General features: G+C 35.1%; 1 protein-coding gene across 7 annotated transcripts in view; it reads right to left on the reverse strand.

The window, feature by feature from the left end:
• Positions 1 to 308: 308 nt before the first annotated feature.
• LOC138329202 (homeodomain-interacting protein kinase 2-like) overlaps positions 309 to 23,022 on the reverse strand; it is a 34,572-nt gene continuing 11,858 nt past the window's right edge. For 2 of the 7 annotated variants that reach the window (XM_069276016.1, XM_069276017.1), the window contains exons 3-16: positions 17,550 to 17,673; positions 15,896 to 16,018; positions 13,891 to 13,986; positions 12,948 to 13,132; positions 12,381 to 12,543; positions 11,733 to 11,946; positions 11,156 to 11,244; positions 10,476 to 10,538; positions 8,244 to 8,456; positions 7,950 to 8,053; positions 7,518 to 7,766; positions 6,679 to 6,776; positions 5,765 to 6,428; positions 309 to 4,856 (exon numbers count right to left, since the gene is read on the reverse strand). In XM_069276016.1, coding sequence (XP_069132117.1) covers positions 4,508 to 4,856; positions 5,765 to 6,428; positions 6,679 to 6,776; positions 7,518 to 7,766; positions 7,950 to 8,053; positions 8,244 to 8,456; positions 10,476 to 10,538; positions 11,156 to 11,244; positions 11,733 to 11,946; positions 12,381 to 12,543; positions 12,948 to 13,132; positions 13,891 to 13,986; positions 15,896 to 16,018; positions 17,550 to 17,673 — 2,734 coding nt within the window. In that variant the 3' untranslated portion in view covers positions 309 to 4,507. The remainder of the gene's footprint in view (positions 4,857 to 5,764; positions 6,429 to 6,678; positions 6,777 to 7,517; positions 7,767 to 7,949; positions 8,054 to 8,243; positions 8,457 to 10,475; positions 10,539 to 11,155; positions 11,245 to 11,732; positions 11,947 to 12,380; positions 12,544 to 12,947; positions 13,133 to 13,890; positions 13,987 to 15,895; positions 16,019 to 17,549; positions 17,674 to 23,022) is intronic. The other 5 variants (XM_069276018.1, XM_069276019.1, XM_069276021.1 and 2 more) reach the window with 5 other exon arrangements.

Raw genomic sequence — 23,022 nt, forward strand, 5'->3', positions numbered from 1 at the left:
GTATGTACTAAATGTATGTACTAAATGTATGTACTAAATGTATGTACTAAATGTATGTACTAAATGTATGTACTAAATGTATGTACTAAATGTATGTACTAAATGTATGTACTAAATGTATGTACTAAATGTATGTACTAAATGTATGTGCTAAATGTATGTACTAAATGTTATTTGTCAGTAGGAAGTCTAAATTCTGTCTAAGGTGTCTCTAGATATATGGTAAACATTATTTCTTAACTGCACACAAATCAATTACCTTTGTTTAGTTAGGACAACAGTAGCTGTTACTTAAATGAATAATAGTACCTATTGAGCCAAACTGATACATTTAATAAAATGATTTGAAGGTGTGAATGAATATAATAAGAACTAACATTTTAATGGGATTACTGAGGTTGATTTATATAGGTAACTAACATGCCATGTTTACTGAGGTTGATTTATATAGGTAACTAACATGCCATGTAAGATGTGGTTATTGTGATGATGTTATATCTCGGTAATGGTAACGGAGTTAGCAGGATGGCAGCCAAGTTAATACATGATTACATACGAGATTAGCGTCATTATTATGAGGAATGGAATCGAAATTGCACCAAAAAATCACACCCATAATTCAGGGTATAAACTTGCAAAGCAGCATGAATGAACTTGAATAGACAAAACTGAAATCATTATTGCTTCTATGACTACAGTATGTAACCTTCAATCGATCATACTCATGTATGGCTATTACATGACAATATTTTGAAATGAGATGAACAGGGTTTTTTTTTTCGTTGAAACAATCTGCAATGATAGTTCTACCTAATATCTGAACACATATGTAAGTGACAAGGAATACTGATGCCCAATGTGTGAAGTGGCAGTGATGGCTAGTAACGGGTCTAAACACTGGGGACAGAATAAGTTACGGCAGTACTTCTTAATCACAATCCACTGCTAGGGCCACACATTCAGCCCTGATCCATTCAAATTATTCTCTAGTAACATCTTTTTATTTTTGAAGAATAAAACTTTCAACCCAAAAATTTATTTATTTCCCTAAATGTTCCAAAACATTATCTAAGCTCTGTATGATTACCGATAGTTTCTGTAACGTTGCTATTTTGGAAAATGATTACCGATAGTTTCCGTAACGTTACTATTTTGGAAAATCCACTTATCATGGTCAATGTATATGTAAATGTCTATGGAAAAAATAAGACTGAACAACAAGGAAATAGGTATGAAAGACTATCCACATCCGAAATACTGGCAAGTGTTAAAAACATGATCTGGCCTACATAACACACAGTTAAACAACATACATAAATATATACAAGATGATGCTGACCGTACAATGATATTACCATCACGCTATGTCAACAATTGAAAATCTACACAAACTTTGGCATAATGTTTCAAATTTGTACAAACACTGAGTATCACAATGGTTTATGTGCATAAACACAAACACAGGTGTCTGGTCAATAACATTTCCCGAAGGCCGCTACTTTTACATCTATGTATGTAAAATACATTATTCGTCAAGGGGGAAAGTTTCTTATCTACATATCACCGCATAATATAAATTCTCAATCCATCGCATCTCAAATGGCCTTCACTCTGAACGGCTATTTTTTCTAGGCAATTTTTCAGGAGAAAAAAATAAACTGAAAGTAAAACCCCAAAATAATGACTCTTTTGAATATCATACATTTCATTCATCATTCCTTCTTTCTTGCTAACTTCTCCCAGGTTTTAAAAATATAGCTCATTTTACTGTACATGGACTTTTAGAAAGCCCTATTGAACTTGTTTTCATATATATAATAATAGATATAATATTAATACAATTAGAGTAACAATGGCACCATATATGGCTCAGACACAAAAGCTACTAGACAGAGTTAGAGGGGCACTACACAAGGACTATAAATAATGGACTAAGTAGCGGTATTGCTATGGTATATAATGGACTGATAATTAAATACAAGAGAAAGACTTTACACTATGTGCACCAAATACAATTACATCTAAATACAACAATCATAAAATGCTAATTTACATAATATCCATATTTATATATTGTCTTTACAATTCATCACTTGTTAGAAAAATAGTGCACTTGATTGATATATAATATATAATAATATATATATATGATAATAATATAATATATTCGCTACAATTGTATTGGCATATTGTATGATTTGACTTTCTGACAAACACATTTCATCGACACAAATAACTGTGGTGTGTTTCTCCATTTATGAATTTCTCCGTAATCACAGGCACTACCAGATAAAATTTACACTGTACAAATTCAAGCATATTAAAACAAGACGACGTTACCAGATAAAGAACAGCTGCACAAAATTAATCATCACTATGATACGATGGTGTAAATACTGTTGATTAGGAGGTGACCGTAATAAAACAGGAGTGACAAGACACAAGATCCACAGTAGAACAATTCAACCTAGAAATGTCTCATCTTACTTTCTAGGCCATTAGAAATATACCATCAAAGCATATGCTGCAGAACTTGGTATCAAAATCCAGTCAAACCGTATTCAAACATGCAATTGAAAGAAATTCTTTCACACCAGATTCAATATCAAATTCCCTCGAAAAGTTGTCAGGGAATACACCCCCACAAAATGTGAAGCTTTTAATTAATCTGTAGATTTGTATGCAATTTCATCTAAATTTTTCTTTCCTTTTGACTATCTTATGGAAATTCATAGTCTAGTTCCCATCTTAAACCAGCTTATAAATATAAGTATTGGGTTTCAAATTCTTTTCCATGCATATGTCGTATTTGGAGAAAACCAATTTACATGTATGATCCACTGACGGTGTGTGAACCAATTCAGGTTAATATTGGACCCTCAGCATTGTCCGCAGTCTGGATCCAATCCTGCTGTATGTAGTCATTACCATATGTCTGCTTAAACATTCCCTATAAGCTTCAAACGTTTGAAGGCACTCGAGTATCGCTATCTCTAGATAAAATATCAAATATCTGTTTAATAAAATTCACTATCTAATAAAAAGAAAATGGGTGCTAAAAGATTATAAATTATGCATCAGGTTTAATATTATAAAAGCATTAAAAGGGAATATTACGAGAAAAATGTGCTATAACATCTGTGTTACTACTGTAACTCTGTGTGCCTTTTCTTTCGCTAATCAACACCAGCAGACCAACTACATCAAACGAAATAAGCTTCTTACTGTACGTCTAATATGCCTACCATTGATTTCATGTCGAGTCACTCCTAAAAATTGAATAATGAATATTCACAGAATAAAAGTTAAGATGATAAATTAATGATTCTAATGCCATATAAACCACATAAATGCTCATGTCTAAATTGTGATGACCCTATACCGCAGAGTAGAATGGTGGATTAAACATCAAATGTGTGGGCAACACAGAACCGTCCTCCTGTGGATAGAGTAAACAAATGGACACAGGACAATAAACACTTGATATAAAATCACTTAAAGATTGAAAAACAAACTTCCAAGATTACCATATATAAATTTGTAAGCATGATGACAATTAACTCTCCTTAGATACATCAAAGTTTAAAAAAAAGCATGAAATATATCAAAATCTTTAAAGCAATTTCAAAATATTTAGTACTGAAATTCCAGTTAATCTGTTGGATTAGTTGAAATATTCATTGAATTGAAACCTTGTAAACACTGATCAAATGTTTTGCCAATATTTTGTATTTCATTGTCTTGCTTTAAAGATTTTGAAATGCTTCATTTTAAAGATCACAACCAAGCCATGCCTCACTGCACCGTGGTTGATTATTGGCCTTGGAGGTGCTTGTGTTGCCACCTATACTTGGTGGATTGATCTGGCGCTGGTACCTGCGTCTTTTTTATCACGGCATACACATGCCATAATCAGACCTAGACTGACACCTATAACAATGGGTAGTGCCACCTTCATAAATCAGCTGGATTCACCACCAACAATGATCAACTGTCAGGTGCTAGTGTTATCACTAATTATGATGATGCACCCAGTTTCTCGGTAAAGTCTCCTGTGCACCTAAGTTGTGCTGTATGTCCAGTGTAGCCTGTAATAGCCCACACACTTCCGTTGCCATAGTTACACTCAGTCCATGTTGGTTCAATGTCTGATAATAGCACCATCGATATAGTACTAGAATATAATTTTAGTATACAGGTCACTCTCAATTAAATCTAAACCATACAATTCCTGATAAAAATCAAGCTTTAAGGAGTCTGTAATAATATAATTTCTGTAACGAAACTTAAAATCCTTACAATATAAAATTGTATTATAAACAAAAAGATAAAAAATCAGTTATTTCTCTTTTTCTTTTCTCTACCTGATTAAAATATTCGATGCATTTTAATTTCTGCAACGATTTCGATGCATATTCAATACATAATTTAACCTTTAGAAAATCAAGGGTGGACTGTATACAAGGAATTGGATAATTGATCAGCTGCCATACACAAAGATTAGAAATCATGCAAAATACTGATATGATCTGCCCTTGTTGGGACTGAGAGGGTAGGTGGCATACAGGCCAGTTGTAGCAGTTCCCACTCCGTACTGAGAGGTGAGCTGAGGCTGGTAGGGCCCCGCTGGCAGGGTGGATGACTGCAGAACTGGGTGAACATGTGCTGGTAATGGCTGGGTAGTGTATTGGACATGACGTGGGCTCTGGTGAGCTGGAGGCGGTGCCACACTGGGAGAGAAAGGCGCATATTGACTGATGCCAGCTGGGATAGCCGCCACTTGTGGCTGTTGATGAGCAGGCAGTAGGTAGTGGTGGATTGGACTTCCCTGTAGGGCGGGGGGTCGGCGGTAGTCTCTGTAAAAGACGTTACAAAGCTTATAACCACAGTAAATCATTGACAAACATGTTTTCATGTAAATCATTGACAAACAGGTTTTCCTGTAAATCAATGACAAACATGTTTTCCTGTAAATCATTGACAAACATGTTTTCCTGTAAATCATTGACAAACAGGTTTTCCTGTAAATCAATGACAAACATGTTTTCCTGTAAATCATTGACAAACAGGTTTTCCTGTAAATCATTGACAAACAGGTTTTCCTGTAAATCAATGACAAACATGTTTTCTAGTATATCATTGACAAATATGTTTTCCAGTAAATCATTGACAAACAGGTTTTCCTGTAAATCATTGACAAACATGTTTTCTAGTAAATCATTGACAAATATGGTTTCCTGTAAATCATTGACAAACAGGTTTTCCTGTAAATCATTGACAAATATGTTTTCCAGTAAATCATTGACAAATATGTTTTCCTGTAAATCATTGACAAACAGGTTTTCCTGTAAATCATTGACAAACATGTTTTCTAGTAAATCATTGACAAACATGTTTTCCTGTAAATCAATGACAAACAGGTTTTCCTGTAAATCAATGACAAACAGGTTTTCCTGTAAATCATAGACAAACAGGTTTTCCTGTAAATCATTGACAAACACGTTTTCCTGTAAATCATGGACAAACATGTTTTCTAGTAAATCATTGACAAATATGTTTTCCTGTAAATCATAGACAAACAGGTTTTCCTGTAAATCATTGACAAACATGTTTTCTAGTATATCATTGACAAATATGTTTTCCAGTAAATCATTGACAAATATGTTTTCCAGTAAATCATTGACAAATATGTTTTCCAGTAAATCATTGACAAATATGTTTTCCAGTAAATCATTGACAAATATGTTTTCCAGTGAGTACAAACCTGTTGAATTCCATTTGTGTACCAGCACTTAGGAACACAGGCTGTGTTAGAGAGACACTGCCTTGTACAGGCGAAAGCTGACTGGTGCCACCAGTGTGACGACTACCAAAGTTAATATTTCCTGACCAATGTTTGCCTCCTAGGCCAGTTTGAGACATGATACTCTGAGTGGCAGCCAACTTCTGTGAACTATGTCCAGGTCGCACCGTAGGGGAAACATAAGCAAGTTTGCCTTGGAGAGCAGCGTTGTTGATTTCTACTTCCAAAGGAGGAAGCCGGACTTCCAGCTTGGGACTACGGACGCTACGATTCTTCTCATGATTTCTCCCCACTGATGAAGGAACAGAGTGTTCTTGCTTTGGAATGTTTGTCATGTAAGGCGAAACCTTTGCCTGTTCTCGTGTTTTTCTGGGCTTGGTGTCAAAACTGCTTGACATTACCGGTGGCACTTGGGCCGTAGTAGTGGTACTGGGCAGGTCCAAACTGCTGCTGTACAAATATTGGGATGGGTCTGTGGCTAGAGTGGACCGTTCCACCTCCTCATGTTTGATGGGCGTGAGGATAATCTGTTTTTTGTTGTAGGAGTTGATATTCACGTCCAACTCATTGTCCTGTGTGTCAGCCACTATCACACTACTATTGTTCTTCCTCCCTCTCAGAGAGTCTACAACACAAACAAAAACTCACCAACTGCTAACTCATTTTTTATACTGCATAAGTCAATTTCACAGGATCTAAAACTATAAAATTTATCAAATTTAAGATAATGGTAAAATAATACATCAGAAATATTTTTGTATCATCTAATATGAAGTAATTGGAAAAATCTGAAAGAAATTTTTTATCTATAATGAAGTTCTATATAAAGCATATTGCAAATGGACAAAGCACCTGAACACGTTACTTCCACTTACCGAAAGAGTCTGCTGCTGAACTTGCCAAAGAGGAGGTGAAGGCTTGTGTATTTCGTGTAGTGGGCTGTACAAAATGGACTCCTTGGTTATTTTTGCCCCTGAAATTCAGTAATTTGTCAAACATTTTAAAATTATTACAAAAGCTGGTTTATTTCAAATCAACAATGACACATATCTCATTCCCTATATAAAATTGAAAACAAGAGGCCCAAGATTTAATATAAGACATAATTCCCTATTATAAATGACCAAATAATGCTCAAAAATGGGTTTTCCCTATATTAACAATAGTAAACTTAACCCCCTCCCAAGGGGGAAATGGGAGGGGGAAACCGAGAGATCCCAGGGTCATATAATTCACAATTTTTGTAGAGGGCCTGGAGACCTTTCTATCTATGAAGAGTATTTGATTCTACCACATCTGTGAGTGGAGAAGAAGATTTTTGAAATTTTAATCAATTTTACCCCTTTTGGCCCCTCCTACAGCCCCTTAGGGAGTTGGGGTCATATAATTCACAATTTTTATTGGCCTTATGCCTTAGAAGGTATTTGCAAAATTTCATTGAAATTGCTTCAGCGATTTTGGAGAAGTCGAAAATGTAAATTGTTAACAGACACACGACGACGGACAAAAGGCGAATAGAAAAGGTCATTTGAGACTTTGTCTCAGGTGACCTAATAATGTAATGGATTTTTGCTACTGAGAGATTCACTAGAAAATTGTAAAAAAAAAACTCTTTTCAATCCTAAAAACAAAATCTTGTCATTCTCTCCATTTCAAATACAATATAAGTGAACAGTTGAAATGTCGCCTATAAAAGTGATCTCCCCTTACTAACCTGCGACTGTGGTGTTTGTGGTCTGCATCATCGTCACTGTCGGAGCTGATAGTGATGATGCTGACAGCGGGGCTCGGAGTGTCTGCGATCACGATGGGCTGACGTTGTTCTCTCCCCTGGGACATTGACCAGTTACAGAGAGCTTGTGCCGCGTCCTGCTGCAGCATGGAGTCTGGGGGTGTGTTTTCCTTCACACGCTTCTTCACTGGAGATAAGTGTGTCGACGTCGTCTCCTTCATTGATGTTCGTCTACAAATCACAACAGATGCTAATAAAATCTTAATGCATTGATTTAACTGGCATTAAAATATAGTGGCATCCTAGCTTTTTCTATTTTTTAATCATTTAGTATGAAACCAAGTTTTTAAATGAGGACTTGATCTGCCAGACTCACTAATTAGCTTGCCTGCTGTAATGTTTAGAGTTACCTACCCTTGCTTTGTCTGTCGTTTACTCGACTGAGAGGAGGATGGCTGCCCACTCAGACTATAGGTTGTAGGAACCATCCCTATGTTCCACTGCTGCGACGTTGACCCCTACAATACACAGCAATCAGTAAAACAGCAACAACATTAAACAAAAAAGAAAACAAATGTTTTAAGGAATTTTAGGATAATCAGTTAATATGGTACGTAAAAACACATTTAATACCATGATAACTGATCTTTATATTATACTTTTATTCTCCTTCTTCGTTTACTCCAAATGATTAACAGGTTATCTTACCAAAGGAGCCAACGAGGACTGGTCGAAGCTGTCAAGTACGATGGACTGTCGCCAACTGTCTGGGAGAGCCTGTGAAGCCAAAGTGTCCGTGAGTAAGGGTTGCTGGACCGACCTCTGTGTCGGTAGGCCGGGAAGCTGCTGCCATGACCCAACAAGTACCTGCTGTGCCGCAGCTGCTGCTGCTGCATGTGGCCATGCACCACCAGGGGCATTCTGTCAAAATTTATGCAATTAATGTTAATTATGTAAATGATATTTAAGCCAAGTCAAGACAGCTGTCTAAATGAACATAACATAAAAATAATGATACCATTGCTAAAGAAAATGACTCAATGATTAAGATAGTGAATGTTCTTGTTATCTCTACTTCTCCATACAAATGTATGAATTACATGTGGGCGATTCATAGAAATGGCTCTTATAGGAATGACTGAACTATCTCTGTATAATAAGATAACATAGACATGTGGGTACTCAAACTTATACAAGAATAAAAATGTAAGAAAGAAAGCAATATGCAAGACATACAACGTTTAATGGAAAGAGATGTTTGAGGTGAAGATGTTTAATGAACAAAAGAAACAATGATGCACATAATTTTGATCTCTAAATCTATGTTTTTCTAGAATGCATATGAATGAACAAAACCTACTCAAGCCCACCTGGTCTTTGAATGAAGTTTTAATTAATAACATTTATGGGAATTTAAGATTGAGTTGATGACGGCAATACGCACCAGGAATATCAAAGGAGATAAACTAGTGGAGACCAAGTGAGCGAGGACGGTTCATTGTTATCAGACTACAGCAGTAGCTTGCTTGTCCACTCATTTTTACAGAAAGGCAAGCAAACACAAATGATAGAGCAAACAAATTATTCATCAAGATTAGCAGTTAAGTATCTCTTTTCTTTCCACAACTTCTGCCCTGTGGATTGTTGCCTCAAATCAAGATACAGACAAGACAATGATCTCAATTCACAATCTTTCTGAAAGGACATTAGTATTGTCTAACAAAAAAAATAAGTTTGGAATTAAAAATCTGTATGGATCTATTGTCTAGCAACAAAAAGAAATCAAATCTTTATGAATCCAAATGCCTTATGTATTATTCATTTTTTTAGAAAGCTATCAATTTGGTGTCTTTTTTTTTTGTAACTCTTGGCTGAACTAGACAAGTTGACACCTGTCTTTTTCTTTTGCTGTGTTACATCTTGAATGCTGGTATGATTTCAAGTTAAGAATATGAGAACGAGAACATGGTGTGGAACATGCAGCTAGCATCCCAATGAAAATTTAACAACCTGTTTGCTACAGACTACACAACTCTCTCTGGTATTGTAGGCAGGGTCACAAAGAACATGTAAGTAGTTATATAGAACTTTTACAACCTATCACATTATATTGGCATCATTAATTAGCATTACTACAAATCAAAATTTATCTCCAAACACAAATAGGTACCCGGTAATAGGTATATGAACTTGTCTTCACATACAGAACAAAAGACTACTACAGGCACTAGTGGAAACATGCAAGGAGATCTAAATCTACTGAAGGCCATTAATGGATGCACACAGTCTAATGTGTTAGCTCTACAGCAATATGTGCTGTTAGTTCACAACATATACAGGACACACAGAACACACTGTTTAATGCTATCTACAGCACATACAACACCTGTCGACTTCTTGTAAAATTCTCTTATATCTGTAGTACTCTGAATACCTCTAAGGTCTAATTTTTAAAACTATCCCAAAAATGTTGTAAAAGGCAGAGGAAAAAGGTATTTTTTGATGCACATTTGCGGGTTATTTAAAAGAGTTACAAGTCATAATGAATTATTATATTTGGTCCTTACATATAATTTACCTTTTTTTGCTTATATTTACAATTTATTAACAACAATTTTAATTAATCTGAATAAAACGCCAAACAACCCTGCTCAGAAACAATAGTTTTATATATTGTTTATTTTTTTATTTTTCCATCTTAGCAATATGATGATAACTATATTTTCCATTAATCACATCAAGATGAATCCCAATTTTCATTGTATTTTAATTTGAAGAATTATCAATTAACAGGTTTGATAATTGTGCTAGTTAAGTAGAAGTGTTATATAATTACAGTTAAAGATAGTACTGCACCACAGAGGGGTTAAAACAAGTATCAAAGATATATACACAAACAGTTCAAAATCCATAATAAAATCCATAGTGTGTATTACGTACTGTCATTAACACGGGTCTACCACCCTCTAGCATTGTTACGGGCGTGATCTGTTGTGTTGTCGGCTAAAATACAATAAAACCAACCCTTGACGTATTGATATGAGGTGACAGGAAGACTGGAGGGGTGCTTCATTAGTACACAATGTGGTCTCACAACACCCCAAAACAGTCAACTGCCCTTTCCAAATTAACATCAACAGGACATAAGCAACACAGCCCTAGCAATCTCTGACATACAACACAGTCTTAACCTTCTAATATCTCAGATGGACGGGCGAGGGTACAAAATAATGATGCTGATGATGATCTGATATATAGCCCATCTCATTACATATCTGACACAACATTTTGAAACAAAAATCTTCTTAAAACACGCATGCAAGTATTTCCTATGTAAATAATATGAACAGAATAAAGTAAATATTATATATTGTTATTTTTTAAAATACATATAGAGCGTCTCAAATCCTAAACAAAGTAATCAATTTCAAAACAAATCCTCAGTCACACCTGTGGAGAGTAATATCTATATGAAGACCTAATCCAATTGGCATACCTAATCATTGATAGTCAGGGAATATAATGCAGATGACGCACATTCTTATCCAACATTTCCTGTTTGCATGTATGATAACATAGCAACGTTATCTTGTTTCTATGGTAACCATTGTTTGATTTACCTGAGTTATTAACTGCGGCTGCAACTGTAGTGTCGGGGCAGCTTGCGTCACCATGGGAACATGGTTATATCTGGTTGGTGAGCTCAAACCTGTACAAAGATTAGAGTTGCTGGTGAGTTTTACAGAAAGGGATATGCAATATAAATCTGAAGATTCCGACGACTTATCACAATAAAACAATAGAATGAAGAAAAGGTGTGACAATATTTCTCAGTAGGTTATTTATCAACTTTATTTTAGCCAAAATGTCATGTTTTTCACTGATCAAAATATTGACTTAAACCTGGTTTGTGCTGTGCTAATATAGTAGAATGGTGCAGAGAATAGTCAATAAGTAATCAGTCATTAAAACCTGGTTTGTGCTGTGCTAATATAGTAGAATAGTACAGAGAATAGCCAATAAGTAATCAGTCATTAAAACCTGGTTTGTGCTGTGCTAATATAGTAGAATGGTACAGAGAATAGTCAATAAGTAATCAGTCAATTCCTGCCTACTCCACCTTACTTCCTATACACAAACTATGATTTTACTTCATTAGATGTACATTGTTGTTTATGGTATGGTCATCACGGTTACCTTGAAGAGTACCTGGTACAACGATGGAGGACACGTGTATAAACGGGTCGGCTCTGTTGAACTGTGTGTTGGATCGCTGGCTGGCCCCAGGGAGAGGCTGGCTGACCTGAGAGGCCTGGTAAGGTATGTAGGGTCGGGACTGGAGTGGGTAGGGGAGGTACTGGAGCTCCGGTGCTGCCTGGTGAGAGGAAGCAGCCAAGTTCTGTGACGCCATCTACAATAGGTAACAGGATTAGATCAAGACAAAGTAACTTGGATACAATACAATATTGTCCTAATCAAAATATTAAGACTATTTAGTTAATGATACAATAAACAGAACATCCTGTCATAATTTGCTTGAATTGATTAAACCTTTATACAAAACTATAAAACATGAAACTTTCAAAATCAGAAATCTACTCCAACCCATGCATGATTCATGTGTTGTTTCAGAGTAACACTCATAGAATTTATTTCAATTCTGATTTAATTTTATTACAGAAATGAAACAAAATAGCACAGTAACCATTGTTAAAAGTGATTTATAGTCCTCGAGTCAGGTCAACGTGAACACAGAACAGTCCTAAAGTATTTGAATACACTTGTTTTGATATGATATTAATGGCTTTTTACTTGTAGTTATGCAACAATTTCACGAATACAAACCTGAGTGTGTAGTGCGTTGATCTGGTTGTTAAATGTCACAGTCAGACTGGCAGTGGATGTTGGTACCAGGTTAGACATTAGACCTCCACCATTTTGATTGATGTCAAATATACTCTTTACAGTTCTCCGACAAATCTCCATGGCCTGAACACTCTGCTTCACCCTACAACATCAAAATATGTCTGAAGTTACAATGTGTGGTATTCACAAATATATGCATGTTAGAAATGAAAATAAATTATGAACAATCAATTTGGCTAAATAGTGATGCATTGTTATAGTCATTCTAAGTAAGAAATACAATTATGTATGTTTGCTTTGTAATCATCTAAAGCTCAAAGTCTCAAAAGAAAGAAGGCATATGCATGTTTACTGTGACAGATTAATTTGCCATGAGTACGGAAACAGTTGATATATGGGTGACTATTTTCAGAAGTTTTTCATTCACATCTTTCACTTTGGTTACCTAATAAGCGCCCTCTTTGTTATAATTTTAAGCACTCTGGGCGCTAATTACAGCGAAAAAGGTATATACTCCAATAGCTGATATTTTTCTTACAAACTTACATGCTACTACCAGCATACTCAATCAGGTGGGCCATGGTGGCAAATGGATGATTGAGAGCCTCCCCAGGCATGATACGGCGTTCCTGGTCCAATGTTAACATTCGCTTCAGAAGGTCGATAAATTCCTTCCGGTCTATCTTTTCTGCCAAGAGTTCACTCCCTTCCAAATCTGTTGGCACATTGATCTGTAAAAATTGCCAAAAAGAAAAGTGCTTTACTTCCCTATTTGTTTACAATAGTTCCTGTACTTTTGTAGCAAATTTCCTCACGCTTAGTTGATAAATGTGCTTCAATTCAAAGCTTAGATTCTATTATACTTACCGGCATATCCTGTTTCTGTTTAAAAACATTTCAGGAAATTTTGTGATGTTTTAAATCAGCTTTTCACTGCTTTATGTCACATATTTAGTAATACATGTATAAATAAATATGATATGCTTAAAACAAACAATTCATCTGAAGATACTAACTTTACATTGATATCAACAATTACCATTTTCAACCCAATAAAAGCCCAGGCTGATAACATTAGAGCAGACCATATTTAGACTAAACTTCTAACAGCATTATCACAATGTAAGCCACAAATCAAATTACAAAAGAAATTATACAACATTCACATTAATGTCTGTATTTAATTCATTCACTCCTAAAGACACAAATAGGCTCTTCTAAATCAAACCCTAGGCTGGTCTATTAGGAAATTTCAGGAGTGAATAAATCAACTCCTTCAGCCCTGAAGATTCAAAAGCTAGGAAAGCTTTTTATTATCTCAAGGCCTCAAAAGGCAAAAAGGAAATAGGGACAGGGTCACTTATTGGGTTGATCACAGATCTATGGAAACAAATCTTATTGAAACAAGCGTATCGGTTATATTGAAGGCCCATTAGGCCTATATGTATATACAAATCTAGCATCTTTAAGTAAGGAACAATAATTTTACCCTAGCTACCTGTGCCATGTCATCCAAACAGTTGAAGATGTATTTTCTGGCTTCTTTTGACTTGATTTTGGTTTCTGCTTCATGTTCTTCTGGAGTCTGTAAAATTTTAAACAAACATTTCTTGTCAAATCATATTGAAATAGTCTCAGAAAGATACAAGAAGTATTGATACAAGTATCGTAACACTTTCACATTGACAAGTGTAATTTTATTACCACAACAAGTCATATTTACTTTGTAGAATTCTGCTTTGTTTTTTTAGTTATGATGAGTGATCTTAGTCATGTAAATACCTTTAATTGGTGAGACACAATCTAGTAATACTAAATAGGTCATGTAGGCAATTTACTAGTGACTCCAATAATAATGTAAAACATGGAATGTTTGTGGACACTTTCTTTAAAAACATTACATAGATACAAATATTTGTGATTAGCTGATGTCAATAGTGCTTTCAATAATGCATCAAAGTAATTTTGTTGTATTAATATTTGGGGTTTATTTCATGTTGTACAGTATGCCTTAGTTTTGAAACAAAGTTACAGTACTGAAACATTTAATGTTGACATTTTCTATTAGGGCTGGGTATTGGAAAGTCTAAAACAATACGATACGTATTGACAATACACTGAAACAATACACGATATGTATCGACGATGCAGTGGACCTCTTTTTCAAATTCAGTTGACAAATGGTTTTGAATATTGTGACAATAAAAGACAATTTCGATAAAACATTTTATAACCAGGAAAAAATCTACCAAACATTTGATTCGGTTTATCATCTGTGTTAATTAATTGATGTCTATTTGTACTCTTAGTTAAGAAAAGGCATTGCTTATCCATCTAGGTGACACAGATGCCTTAAACACTTCCAATTGATTGAAATACTCTTACTTGAATGATGTTTTAGAATAAATTTTGTTTGGAATTTCCTATTTCTATAACAAAAACAGTAGGGTGAGATGTAAAACGATACAGCGATATACAGTATGTTTGCGTATCGATATTCGATACACTGGTGAAAACCGATACATATCGGTATATCAATATATTGATCCAGCCGAAACTTCTATAGCAGCTTTTTGTTTCATTGTATATTTATACTATCAATCCAAAGACACAGTAGACACATGTTTCCATATATATACACACTGAACCACAGTAGTTTATAATTCCTTATCTTTTGATCTCACTTTCATTTTTTTGCTAATAAAAGTAACTATATTTTGTAAATCAGATTCGTAGATCATATAACTAAGACAGCTGTCTGCCATCATTGTGTAAGAGAGATTACTAGTGTGACGGACACATATGTATTTATTGTGTTGTTGATCTGTAACTATCACGTTATTAGAGGTCTGTTCTAGATTGACCACTACGGTCCTACGACGGACTCAAGTGCTAACGACATTTCAATAAAGACCTTTTCAGTGTCTACTGTGTGTCTGTTTATATAAGGACAAGGCACCAGACCTGTTATTGACAGAAATTTAATAACTACAGATTTGTGATACAATACCTGTGGCGTGTGAATAAGCTAGCCAAATACTACCTTTAATTTATTAGAAGGAAAAGCTCTTAGCACCAATACTAATCACAGCAAAGAAGTTTTACAAGATAAGGCTTGTTAGGGCCCTTAGTAAAGAGATTTGACTGCTTGATATTTACAAGTTCACATTTTTAATGGCTTTAGGTTTCATTTCTCAACAGTCAAAATTACACGATCATTTTATGAATAAAAGTTGATATTTTTTTTTCTTCTATTTTTAATATATTCATGTTTCTGTGAAGTTTAAATTTTTTTTTAAAGCTGTCAAGAGTTTTTATTAAATGAAATGAACAGCTGCTTTTGTTGATAAGGAAAGTTCATTGAGAGATGGAAAGGAGTTTTAAGAAAAAAAAAAAAAAAAAGAAAAAGAGTTTTCTGGCAGAAAGAAATGTGATCTGGTAAAATCAGTAAATCTACTGGTACTTGGTAAATGCAGTCTGTTGTTATTGCCTACCTTCAGTCTCCAAAATGGATAGTTACTGTCCGTGTTCTCTCGAATAAAGAACCGTGTGGTCTTTGTCGCTGCACTAAGCATATGTTCAGCAGGTAGACCCTGTGTTTGCGAGACATATCGAATCTGGAAAAAATAACAAAATATGGAATTAATTGTTCTTTTTATTCCAAGTGTATTGTTTGCTTTGTTCTAGGCCAGAAAAAAAAAAAAATTCTTTCAAAAATGTTTGATGTTTGTTTATATATTCAATAATGCATACGACATAAAGCTTGTTGAGTGCAAAACAAGAAATACAGCAGAACATCGCCAGGAAGGTTAAACAGATTCCCTTTTTAAGTCACTGAATGAAAATATATGTACATATTTATCAGATTGAGGTTGGAACATCACAAAAAACCAATGCACTCAAACTAAGTGGAATGAACATACATTATCAGATATTTAAATATTGTCAGTCGGTAAACTTCATATAACATGAAGCACCAAGTCAATATTTGAATACAGCTTTAAAGCTAAGTTTTAGATAAACAAGTCAAAACAGAATGTAAATGTAGGCTTTCCAGCCAGACGGCCGAGACTGTTCTGCAATGTTGTTAATCATCGAGTTGGTGATGTAGGTTTAAATGTTTTCCATTGTACAATGTTTTCAATAAGAAGCTTAGCCGTGCAGCCAGACAGAGTTTAGCTGTTCCATTCATTTACATCAGCATTAGAGGAACATGGTGCCAAACCCCAAAACACAGTTAATCAATTGTAAAGCCTCGATAACAATATACCAACAGGGACCCATCTGCTTGTCGACTTACTATCTCCATCATACAACAAACATTATTCTACACTCAGATAAAAACACGACCTCACTCTCAACACAGAGGTGGTGATCTATATATATGACATACCTCCTAGCTCATTAGGTAGGCAACGTTTATTTTGAGAATTTTGCGCCAAGACTCATTCCTTTTACATTTACCTATTTATAGACATTCCGGAATAAGGAAGAACTATTGGTAGTTATGCAGCCTCAAATCCGCTCACTAAGTGAGTGACTGAATTAATATTAAAACATGTTTGGTGTCTCAGCATGATTTTTAAGATAAACATTGGTTCTATTCAAAGGCAAACATCCTCATATTTTTTATTCTTTACATTATCCATAATAATGATAGCTGAACAAGACTGAATGATTTTTCTGGTGTACAACATGTTAAAGTCAAAAGTAACTAATTACAATAAAAGCATTTGAGAGGGATAACTCAATCTTTCATGATATCAAAATCACTGACTATGTCAAATCTACAAAACCCTGATTTCCAAATTAATTAAACCCAGGGATTTTTTTCTAAAACAAAGATTATTATTTTGTGGAGTTAATAACAAATTTTAACAGTACAATTAGATGTAAAAAGTTAACTGACTCCTATTATGAGAAAGCTTTTTGTAGAAGGAAACAATACTATTTATGTCAACGTTCTGGTTACCAAATATAAATGACAATGTAGGAGTCATTTATGACATTGTAGGTATACTATAGTTAGTCCTGAAGCATGGAAGTACTGAGGGGTAAGATAAGACTTTATAATGATACATCTAGACTGTCCTAAGATAATAAAACGTGATAGAATAATGACCAACTGAGGTTAGTAGAACAACTTACCTGGTCATACTCTGAGGAGCCCGGATATAGAGGCCAACCTAGGAACAGTTCCGCTATCACACAGCCCAAAGACCACATATCAATCGCTTCACAGAAAGGCAAGCCCAAGAGGATCTCTGGAGCTCTGCAATATAAAAAGTTATAAATGCCAATAGGAAAGATTCTCTGGTGTTAGCATAATAGGAAAGGCTTTGTTATTTCAATTTATTCCGAGCCCTGAAATATAAAACACAGATAAGGTCTGATATGATCGTTTCGTCAGGGGATTCCTATGGAAATCTGAAATTCAAATCACAGATAACAGGGTAGGACTGTGTATTACTGGTAAATTTGAGCAACTCTTGACAATAGAATCCATCCATGGTATAAAAATCAGGAACACCAGTTGTATAATACTAGGGATGTCACAGTTCATGTTTTTCCAGCTCGGTTCGGTTTCAACTTTTTTTGATCGGTTTTCGGTTTTTTCGGTTCGGTACAGACAAATCTTAATTGAACACTTTTAAAGTCTATTTTCTATCAAAAACAAGTTTTGCTTTAGATTTAAAGATGGTATATCACTTCAACAAATGGTTTTTTTCTTTATCAAAATTTTACTTCTAATTAAAAACATATAATTAATTGCGTCCTGAAAAATAATCCACAGCACTATATCCTATATAGATTGAAGTTCTAAAAGTGCATGCAGCAAAGAAATTCATTAATTATTTTATATCATTTTGTGTCTTAATTAGACATATAACACTATTAAATACCAATTTTTGTTCAAATATTGAGTAATGAGTATCATTTATGATCTGTCAGCAGTGGAACATCTTTAAACAAGAGGCCCATGGGCCTTAACGGTCATCTGACTATTAGTACAATACAACATAGTCGTTTAAAGATTTTAGCCTATTTGACCTCTGTGACCTTGATTGAAGGTCAAGGTAATTCATTTGAACAAACTTGGTAGCCCTTCATCCAAGCATGCTACATGCCCAATATCAGTAGCCTTGGCCTTCTAGTTCTTGAAAAGAAGTCATTTAAAGATTTTAGCCTATTTGACCCCTGTGACCTTAAATGAAGGTCAAGGTCATTTATTTGAACAAACTTGGTAGCCCTTCATCCCAGCATGCCACAAGCCTAATATCAGGTCTCTAGGCCTCTTAGTCATTCACAAGAAGTTGTTTAAAGGATTTTAGCCTATTTGACCCCCGTGACCTTGAATGAAGGTTAAGGTCATTCATTTGAACAAACTTGGTAGCCCTTCATCCAAGCATGTCACAGGCCCAATATCAGTACCCTGGGCCTTCTGGTTCTTGAGAAGAAGTCGTTTAAAGATTTAAGCCTTTTTGACCCTCGTGACCTTGAATGAAGGTCAAGGTCATTTATTTGAACAAACTTGGTAGCCCTTCATCCCAGCATGCCACAAGCCTAATATCAGGTCTCTAGGCCTCTTAGTTATTCACAAAAAGTTGTTTAAAGGGTTTTAGCCTATTTGACCCCTGTGACCTTGAATGAAGGTCAAGGTCATTTATTTGAACAAACTTGGTAGCCCTTCATCCCAGCATCCTACCGGCCAAATATCAGTACCCTGGGCCTTCTGGTTCTTGAGAAGAAGTCGTTTAAATATTTTAGCCTTTTTGACCCCCGTGACCTTGAATGAAGGTTAAGGTCATTCATTTGAACAAACTTGGTAGCCCTTCATCCAAGCATGTCACAGGCCCAATATCAGTACCCTGGGCCTTCTGGTTCTTGAGAAGAAGTCGTTTAAAGATTTTAGCCTATTTGACCCTCGTGACCTTGAATGAAGGTCAAGGTCATTTATTTGAACAAACTTGGTAGCCCTTCATCCCAGCATGCCACAGGCCTAATATCAGGTCTCTAGGCCTCTTAGTCATTCACAAGAAGTTGTTTAAAGGATTTTAGCCTATTTGACCCCCGTGACCTTGAATGAAGGTTAAGGTCATTCATTTGAACAAACTTGGTAGCCCTTCATCCAAGCATGTCACAGGCCCAATATCAGTACCCTGGGCCTTCTGGTTCTTGAGAAGAAGTCGTTTAAAGATTTTAGCCTTTTTGACCCTCGTGACCTTGAATGAAGGTCAAGGTCATTTATTTGAACAAACTTGGTAGCCCTTCATCCCAGCATCCTACAGGGCAAATATCAGTACCCTGGGCCTTCTGGTTTTTGAGAAGAAGTTGTTTAAAGATTTTAGCCTTGTTGACCCCTGTGACCTTGAATGAAGGTCAAGGTCATTCATTTGAACAAACTTGGTAGCCCTCCATCCCAGCAACCTACAGGCCAAATATGAGTACCCTGGGCCTTCCGGTTATTGAGAAGAAGTCGTTTGAATAAAAAGTTTACGCACGGCGCACGGCGGACGGCGCACGGCGGACGGCGCACGGCGCACGACGACGGACGGTGCATGATGACAATAGGTCATCCTGACCCTTCGGGTCAGATGACCTTAAAACATAATTGAACATTTTCTTATCTTTTTAACTCTTTCAGTATTATTGACACATTAATCAGTCACAGAGAGATATATGTCCTCGTATCCTTTATGATACATTATTTCGTCACTAAAACTTTTCTCGTATCCTTCATGACGCATTATTATGTGATGATTGACATGTGAAAATCGTAAGTTTTACCGCAAATCAATACATCGGTATTATCTCAGAAAAAGTGTTTAAAAAGTATTATGCATTGAAATTGTAATAGAGATAAACATTATTACATACCAGGTGCATGTTCAATCGTAAAATGGTTTAATTCACGGAATATTGGCCGACGGAAACGGGATTGTTTACAATCAGCAACACAATGACGGCTTGATTTAGCTGCCGATATTCTGCGGGATTGTTATCGAAAGAAATATAATAAAAAAAATCATCAATTATAAAATATCAAACAATAAGTGAAATTTATCATTTAGATATTATGTATGTGCAAAAAAATGTCCGCAGACAGCAAAAAATGATCTTCTGAATGACTGAACTTGCACACGTGTTACACATATATGTCGGTCAACAGGTGTATTTCTTGGGATTCTGACAAACAACTTCGCTGTATTTTCAATGAAATAATCTGCAATACAGTTTATACACGTAAATTACAGGTATTATAGGACAGTTATTTTTTTAATGAACCGAACTGAAACTAAGAATTATCGTACCGAACCGAACCGTACGGTTGAATTTTTCGGTTAACCGTATTTTTTCGGTTAACCGAACCGTATTTTCAGTTAACCGAAAATGTGACACTCCTATATAATTGGCAAGAATTCCACAGAAGTGGATGTGTTGCCTGCACAGCATTACAAAAAAAAATTATTTACAGTTGTAAATATTGTTAATAATTAGGTGAAGTTATCAAGTCTTGAACCTCTTGCAAATGTTGATGGATTTTAACCAGCAACAAACCACTCTGAGATCTCATTAACATATAGAAATATACCAAATTTGGTTGAAATTTGTCAATAAATACTAAAGTTATCTAGAGGAAACCATGGATTTATCTGTTTTTAAAGTCCCGTAACTCTTGCAAATATTGACAGATTTTAACCATTATGAAACATATCCGAGATCTCATTGATATAAAGCAATATACCAATTTTGTTTGAAATCGGACAATAAATACTAAAGTTACCGCACGGAGACCACTTCACAGAAGCCGACACTGACGACAGCGTCTCTGATACCGAGTGATACGCAAGTGTCGCCCTTGCATTGAAGGCGATACAAAAACAATATCTTGTTGCAGTGCTAGATCTTCCAAAACGAAATTTAGGAAGCCGGGAAATTCTATGGCTCGACAGAGAAAGGTCATAGGTTATTGATTTCAGTTAATAAATTGCTCTGGTATCAATATTGGATCTCTTGAGCTTCATGCTGGCTTCCGAGGGGAGATGACAAATCTTCGAACAAATGTAGGTCAACTCATAGGATTGGTTCTCTCAAGACTTGTTTGCCACACAAGAGACGTCTTTAATATTGTAAAATAGCTAGTTACAATATTGAAATGGTCATGGAAAATATTTCTGAAACCTCAACAACATCTTTATTTTCTATTATTTAGGAAATCAGGGTCCATATAGGTTGAGTTTGAGGAGCTGTAAGATTATAGCTATATAAAGTATCATGGCCTATTGCAGAAAGTGTACTGTTGCATCCAGAAACACTTTATAAGATCATTTATAAGAACATGACCTTGACATTAGTAATTCTGTCTATCTACAATCTAGAATGGCATAAAACAACTTTTTTTTCATTTCCTTTACAGTGAATACAAGGATACATGTTGTATAATATTTATTGTGTTTAACTCCCTAACTCTCTACTCAATCAAGTTGACTTGCCTTGTAACATCTGATATATAACATTAATAGCCTGTACAGGTCAAACTCCCTTTTGATGTCCATTTACTTATTGACATAAGCAATTTTCACTTCCTTTGCATTTATAACCTTTAACTGGCATAAAAGTGAAAGTTAATGTAATGAACATGTATTTTACCATTACAAACACGTTCATCACATGGGTAAAATCGCTAGACTTGAAATCAATGTTCAGTACAACAGCCGTTTCTTTGGGGACATGTTGCTATATTAACAAAACAGACATCAGAGTCTAGTGTTTACCAACTTTACTATAGGTCTTTTTTTACACCTAGGTTTACATTATAAATATTTCTCAGTTGCATTTTGTACCAGTATCAGAACTTGGTTTCTAAAGACTGGTCAGTCAAAACTCAATACTCCTATATTAGTGATACATGGTCTTTGTTTGGATTATTTATAATGCAGTCATATTCTTCAATTTTATATATGGTCTTCATATAATTTAATGTACCCTTTTCAAAGGTCATAAATAGATGTATACTGGTATGTACTCAAATTACACTGAGGACGGCAACATATATTTGACAATCAATATAATATACTTTTTGGTGGTAAAAGCATTTAAAAAATGTTAATGGTATCCTGATCCAAATTTCAAGATAGGTAATACTTATATTTTTCTATCGCCTCTTCTATCACGATACAAGCCCAATAAATTAAGTAGAAGAATGAGAATAATTTATAATATTTAGGAATCTGGATAAAAATATTCCAAATTCGGAGCAGTGCCCATCATTTAACTTAGACAGCCCTGTATATAACCCTTACCCCCAATAGGCATAAGGATAGATTGTTACATACACCCACATGTACAAGTTCTGCCAATATAAGCTTTCAAGATCAATATTATGGTGGATGTATATATAAAGCTATGTAACTAGATATTATAGGAGATTGTGTATCCATCTGGATAGTTTCTACATATACCATATTTTCCCTATTAAGAGCGCCTCCTCTAATAAGGGCGCCACCCAAGTTTTTTGCTGAAAAAAATCAACAAATTTCATTCAATTTTTGTGCCAGATTGTGACGATTTGTCTCTGCAGACGCTAATGAAATACAGTTTTACATCAATCTGATGTCTA

The sequence above is a fragment of the Argopecten irradians genome, chromosome 8 (genome assembly GCF_041381155.1).
Source record: "Argopecten irradians isolate NY chromosome 8, Ai_NY, whole genome shotgun sequence".
In the NCBI taxonomy this organism is placed as follows: domain Eukaryota; kingdom Metazoa; phylum Mollusca; class Bivalvia; order Pectinida; family Pectinidae; genus Argopecten; species Argopecten irradians.